Raw genomic sequence first — 7,020 nt, 5'->3', positions numbered from 1 at the left:
ACAATACACTCCCATTGTACATCACACACTACATAACATGCAAACATAAATACAAATTAGGTCATAGTTTTCAACGAAGAAATTCATCTCATTCAAGTAAATACAAGGACTCCATTTGTCAATCACTAAAAATACAAGAACAAAAAAAAAAAAAAAACTTATACTTTAGTCCACCCTCCTTCATTTCTCTCTCTCTATAAAACACTTGATTTGATCATATAATCTTATTAATAAATTCCCCACCAACATCAATCCAAAACCCTAATCCATTCCAATCCAATCTTCCAAAATCCCAATTCTTCACTACCCAATTCAACAACCAATTATTGGGTATTTTATCTTCAACCCGCAACAAACAATCCAATCAATCCCAATAACATTTCACTAACACAATCACTTAATCAACCAACCATGAGACGATGCTCTCATTGCAGCAACAACGGGCACAATTCAAGAACTTGCCCCAATCGGGGCGTGAAGTTATTCGGGGTCCGGATTACAGATGGGTCGATCCGTAAGAGTGCAAGTATGGGGAACTTGACCCACTACACCGGATCCGGAACCAGCAATTTGTTAAATGGGTTTTCCGGCGGCGGCGGTGGTGACGGTGAGTCGCCGGGAGATACTCCGGATCATAACGCCGCCGGTGATGGGTACGGGTCGGAGGATTTTGTTGCCGGGTCGTCTTCTAGCCGTGAAAGGAAAAAAGGTTGGATTTTTATTTGACATGTTAATTTAATTTGTTTTGTTTTGTTTTATTAAATTATATATCTTTGTAAAGTTTTTCTTGAATTGTAGTATTGGTTGTGGGTAATTGAGTTTAAATTGATTACATTTTAGAATTTTTAGTAATCAAATTGATTAAATTTGTAGAACTAGATATGAGGTATGATGATTTTTTAGGTAATTCATTTTGTTTTGCAAAATTATTGTTAATTAGTATTATTGTTTGCATGTAATCAATCATCTTTCCCGAATTTAAATTGATTACATTTTCTGTTTTTAAATTGATGTTGAATTTCTGATCCAAAATATTATGAACTTTTATGTGAGTATATGTCTATAGGATAACATGATTGTATTTGATTTTAATCATTTAATTTAACTGCGGTGTGCACATATAATGTATTTATGTGTGGACCCTGGGAGCAAAAGTGAAATTGCACTAATTTTAACGTTATTTTACTAATCTTGTGAAAATAACGTTAAAAGAGGCGGACGGTTAATCATGCATCATGTGGTGGTGTTGACAGCCGAAAGACAAAATGGTACATGTACTAATAGGCCTTTGTCCCGATTGTTGAGTGTTATGTGCCTTGTGTCCAAGGCTTGATGCAAGACTACTGTCGAGCCAGGGGTCTCACTGGAAGCAGCCTCTCTATTCCTACATGGTAGAGGTAAGGCTGTGTACATTTTACCCTCCTCAAACCCTACCTTAGCTTTGCTATTGGTGGGATTTACTGAGTATGATGATGATGAATATATTTGTGGAACATTTTTTTCATTTAAATTTTATTTGTTTCTTTTGTTCTTGAAACATATCCATGAAACTTAAAGTATGCATAAATCACTTGTTTGTAGTGCATTGTTGATTTTATGAGATTCTGGTAGAGAGTTATGTAACGGCCTTGTGTATCACACTTAAAAGCAAAAGTTACAACTGTATTATGCGGTTTTCGCAGTTCACAACGTATTCTCGGTTCCTAGTAATAAAAGTATTAGTCTCACACACCATTTACAACTGTATGATGAGTTGACGAAAACACGCGTTATTCTTTTTTTTTTAAGGGGGACGTGTGTCTGTGTTTGGTTTGCAGGTGTTCCTTGGACAGAGGAAGAACATAGGATGTTCTTATTAGGTTTGCAAAAGCTTGGAAAAGGCGATTGGCGTGGAATTGCTAGAAATTATGTCATCACAAGAACGCCAACTCAAGTTGCGAGCCATGCCCAAAAGTATTTCATTAGACAATGCAATGTTTCTAGAAGAAAGAGACGGTCCAGCCTCTTTGACATCGTAGCTGATGATGTAAGTATCACTTTAGTGGTCATGTTCGATGATGGGCATGTTGGGTTAACAGCTCAAAACAGGCCCAGTTACATTAAGATTGTGTGTATAAACTTGTAGTGATTTAAAAATGCGTTACTCTTTGAACTATGTCTTTCGGTTCAACCCGTTTGAGATATTACTGAACCCAAATCTTTGAACTGGCCACATGTATATACAGTGTTTGGCCCGTAACTAATTATAAAAAAATATATGTATTGCTTATCAAATCCATCACGAGTTGATCATTTAATTCATGTCTCTTTTTTGTTTCTTAAATATGTGTAGGGTCAAGACACTCATATGAACCCGTCGCAACCAGAGACGCCATCCATAAACAACCCATTGACCATACCAACGCTAGAAGAAGAAGAAGAAGGCGAGTCAATGGATTCCGCAAACTCAACCACGGTTGAACCGACACCCGCACCACTAAATCTCGAACCATCACAATACATGTATCCCGTCATGTTTCCAGCATACGTGTCTTCATTCATACCGGTCGCGATCCCCTACTGGCCCGGACCGGGGTCCGGTCAAGATCAAGCTTCTTCGCTTCAAACAGAGTCTCACGAGGTTATCAAGCCAACAGCGGTTCATTCGAAGAGCCCGATAAATGTCGATGATCTTGTTGGCATGTCGAAGTTGACGTTAGGGGAGTCGATCGGTGACGGTGCACCGAGTTCGCTTAAAGTGGTTGGAGGATTGAGCGGGCAGTCTGCGTTCCATGCGAGTAATCCGGGTCAAAGAAGTTCTAGATTGGATTCAAACCATAGTCCTATTCATGCAGTTTAGATGGTAAAAAACATAATTTAAGGAGTTTTTTTTTTTAATTTTTTATTTATGTTGTAGGGTTAACTAATCTGTATACATGACTATAATTTTCAGCCTGTTGTGTGGGTTCTTTTTGGAGTTTTATGTTTGGAAATAGTTGAAGTTGAACTAGTCTGCTTTGGACTACCTTTAAAGTTGACCTGTTCCAAGAGTCTTAAACCTATAAAGGACCGAGTGAGCAAACCTTTGCTCGTGTTCCGCTGATGTTGGAGCGAGTTTTGAGTTGGTAGGAGCGCGCTGATGTTGGAGCGAGTTTTGAGTTGGTAGGAGCGAGTTTCGAGTCACCGAGCTATTAAACAACCATAGTTGTGACTTGTGAGTTTACTAATGGCGTCATGGGTATGATTAAAATTGTTAAGTTTTGAAGTGAGTATGTTTAACATTATTATCTTTATTTGAGAAATATTGTTTGAATTTGATAATTATCATCATCACAAACTCAGGGTTGTTTGACAACTTCTGAATGGTTAAGTGCTGAATCAATAAGAGATCTGAACCATTAAGTGCTGAACTATGAAGAGGTCTGAACCATTAAGAGTCAGTATATTGTTTAACCGTTCAGAGAAATATTTGACCAATTCAGATTACAGGTCTTAACTATTCCGACTCGGTATAAAACTTAACCATTCAGAGGCAAATGTCTGAACCATTCAAATATTTGCTCTCAAAACAAACAGTCTGAACCATTAAGGGGCTGTTTGGCAACATCTGAATGGTTAAGTGCTGAACCAGTAAGAGGTCTGAACCATTAAGAGCCTGTATAATGCTAACCGTTCAGAGGCAAATTTCTGACCAATTCAGATTAGAGGTCTTAACCATTCAGACTCTGTATAAATCTTAACCATTCAGAGGCAAATGTCTGAACCATTCAGACATCTGCTCGTGAAACAAACAGTCTGAACCATTAAGTGCTGAACCAGTAAGTGGTCTGAACCATTAAGAGCCTCGTTAAGAGGTAAACAAACAGCCCCTCATTCTTTATACTATAATTTCAACTTGATGCGAATGTACATCTTCTATCACATTTTTAACTTCTCTCCGACTCTCCTTTTCGGGTTCATTTGTTTTTTTTCTTCTTCCATGGGCTAAATATATAAGTTGAACAAACGGCAATGACTTTATAAAGTTGTCGTGGGTGACTGGGAAGTAAAATACTGTTACATGTTACTCTTTGAGCATTACTTACCCGAGTCTGTCTTCCATCTATATACATTTTAACTAAATAACATATTTTTCTCAAAACTTCCTTCACCTTTTTAAAAACCTTTTTTCGTCTCGGATCACCTCACATTTTTTAACACTAACGACCAGTCGATCAGGGGCGGAACCATAGTATTATGAGCCGTAGCACGGGCTACGGCTCAACCCCGTATTCATAGTGGTTTATATATATATATATATATATATATATATATATATATATATAGGGTGGGGATCAAGAGTGAACATTGTTAATTTTGTGAAAAAAACGAACAGATCCTAGCCGTTGGATGAGGAGACCATGATCTTAGATTTTAAAGGATTTTTTAATTAATAAAAACCTAAAACCTTATTTAAAATAACTGCTCAAGGGCAGTATTGTAATTATTTGTTCTTAAAAATTATGTTCAGTTACCAGAAAAAATAACCACCCAATCATGTTCAGTTCGTAATTCAATTTTAATTCATCATGGAAAAAAAAACCGCCTCCATATTTTCAAGAAATACACATGTGTATTTAAGTTGGACAAACTGAATTGTGCATATATGTAGGTGATGCAATATGTTGCTTTCTACAGTTAAGTGTGCTGGGTAAAACGAACCGATGAGAGGTGTATTTGTTCAAACTTCATCATAAAACATTGTGATATGTTGTGTATTTCTATCGATTTTAAAATGGTGTAATTTGTGAACTTGACGATTGTAATAATACACATGTGTAAGTGTAAGTGACAAAGTACACATGTGTACTATGGTTAGGCAAACTGAAATATACATATATGTATGTGTAGCAATAGATTGATATGTTTTTTAATAGTATTATTTATTAATTTATCATATAATATGGAAGAAGACAATGAAAGGCAATTGAAAATAAAGATTTACGTGGTTTTTTTTTTTTTTTTTTTTTTTTTTTTTTTTGGAAAAGATGAATTCAAATTTTAGAATGCAAGATTGTAGGAGAAGTTATATATATTTGGTAACTGCCATTAGTTATTCAAAATGAAATCTATATTAAATTTAATTAATAAATAATTCTTAAATGTCTAATGACAATCCTACCCTTATAAATATTAAACTAGATTAAGGGCCAAGATGTGTTCATTTTGTTCACAAATAAGGTAAGGTTCACAAATGAACTTAACCCTATATATATATATATATATATATATATATATATATATATATATATATATATATATATATATATATATATAAAGGATACCTCTAAAAAAATATGAGGATACCTCTAACCAAAAAATAGGATATTTGATATTACTAAAATCTCATTTTTTTAATAAGCTCAAACATTTTCAACCCGATAATTTGTAGAATAATTATGCCCGAATGATAAAATAAGCCCAAATTAACAATAATATAAATTGAAAGGAGTCCCTAAATATAATTAATAAAGTTAACCCAATACACAGAACGATATTATAGGTGAATAAGTGATATTGCTCCTCTTATGGTGGAAACCGGAACACACAGTTCTTGTTATTTGGTTTATCGGGTAGTGAAACTAGCTTTGGTTTTAGCGGTCGCAATCGCAACCGTTGAAATGTATTTTTTTTTTCTAAATTGAAGCATGTCAAGACGGATTTACGCAATCGAATGGGCATGGAATATTTGAATAAATGCTATGGTTTGTGAGGTCGAAAAATAAACTTTTGATAAAGTAAAAGACGACGATATGATGGAACGATTTCAAGATAAGAAAAAGAAAGAGGACACATCTATTAAGTATTTGTTTTACTTTATTTATTATTGTTTTTTATAATTGCCCGGTAAAACCGGGGGGTCTAAAACGTATATACCAAAAAATTTCTATACAAAAACTACATATATAACCCTACTGAGCAAAAAGTTCGGGGGTCCCCCCCTCTATACTTCGCCCCTGATGAGACAGTGGGATGTAACCACCTTCTATATCACACTAAAGCAAATGGTACATGTCCACCATGCGGTTCTCGCTTTTCTGTTGGTTCCTATGATGAAACTGTTAAATCTCATGCACCATTTATCTAGAAATTGTCTAAGAAACTAGCTTAATGACTAATGGTTTTGATGATTAATTGATGAGGAGACACACTATGTTATCATTTTTTTTTCTTAAACTAGACTCTGGTGTTTGGTTTTCAGGTGTTCCTTGGATAGAGGAAAATCATAGGATGTTCGTACTAGGTTTGCAAAAGCTTGGAAAAGGTGATTGGCTGGCGGAGAATTACAAGAAATTATGTGATTACACGAGCACCAACTCAAGTTGCAAGGCCATGCCCAAAAGTATCTCACCAGGCAAAGCAATGTTTCTAGAATAAAGAGATGGTCCAATCTCTTCGATATGGTAGCCGATGATGTAAGTATTACTCAACTTATCATGGTTGATTTTAGGTTAACGGGTCAAAATAGGCCGGTTGTATGCATAAGTAGACTTTGTAGTGATATTGTACATGTTACTCATTTAGCTATATCATTTGATTCGATCCGTTTTAAACATAACAGAACGGGTCGAATCGAGGCTATGTTCTATCTCAAACGGATCGAATCAAAGGATATAGTTAAATGGGTAACATGTTAAAAATCACCTCATATGCAACCAGGTTGTTTTGACCCGTTAAAACAACACACCCAAAATCGACAATGATAAGTTAAGTGATGTTTACATCATCCGCTATGATATCATCGAATTAAAAGTATTTAATGATAAGTATTTCAAGAATTTAATATTACTAAAAGCCCACAGGCCCAAGACCATACCTACACTTAGTCCAAAAAACAGTTAGTTGGTCTCATCGTTCCGCCACGAGTCATTCCAGCAGGCGCGACACTACGCCAACACGAAGGAAACATATAGTACAAAGTGAAATTGACATGTAGCCAATCAGCGTTCGCCAGCTACTGTACCAGGAGATCCTCACGATGTGCCATTGTGCAGGGGACAA

The 7,020-nt window shown here is 35.6% G+C and overlaps 1 protein-coding gene across 1 annotated transcript; it reads left to right on the top strand.

Moving 5' to 3' along the window:
- Positions 1 to 213: 213 nt before the first annotated feature.
- LOC110899685 (transcription factor MYBS3) lies at positions 214 to 3,292 on the top strand. The gene is made up of 4 exons (XM_022146574.2): positions 214 to 709; positions 1,818 to 2,026; positions 2,333 to 2,842; positions 2,933 to 3,292. The coding sequence occupies exons 1-3, from the start codon at positions 412 to 414 to the stop codon at positions 2,837 to 2,839; spliced, it is 1,014 nt and encodes a 337-aa protein (XP_022002266.1). The 5' UTR covers positions 214 to 411; the 3' UTR covers positions 2,840 to 2,842; positions 2,933 to 3,292.
- Positions 3,293 to 7,020: the final 3,728 nt, after the last annotated feature.

Source organism: Helianthus annuus, chromosome 13 (assembly GCF_002127325.2).
Source record: "Helianthus annuus cultivar XRQ/B chromosome 13, HanXRQr2.0-SUNRISE, whole genome shotgun sequence".
NCBI classification, from domain to species: Eukaryota; Viridiplantae; Streptophyta; class Magnoliopsida; order Asterales; family Asteraceae; genus Helianthus; species Helianthus annuus.
This window is presented reverse-complemented; position numbering and strand designations above follow the sequence as displayed.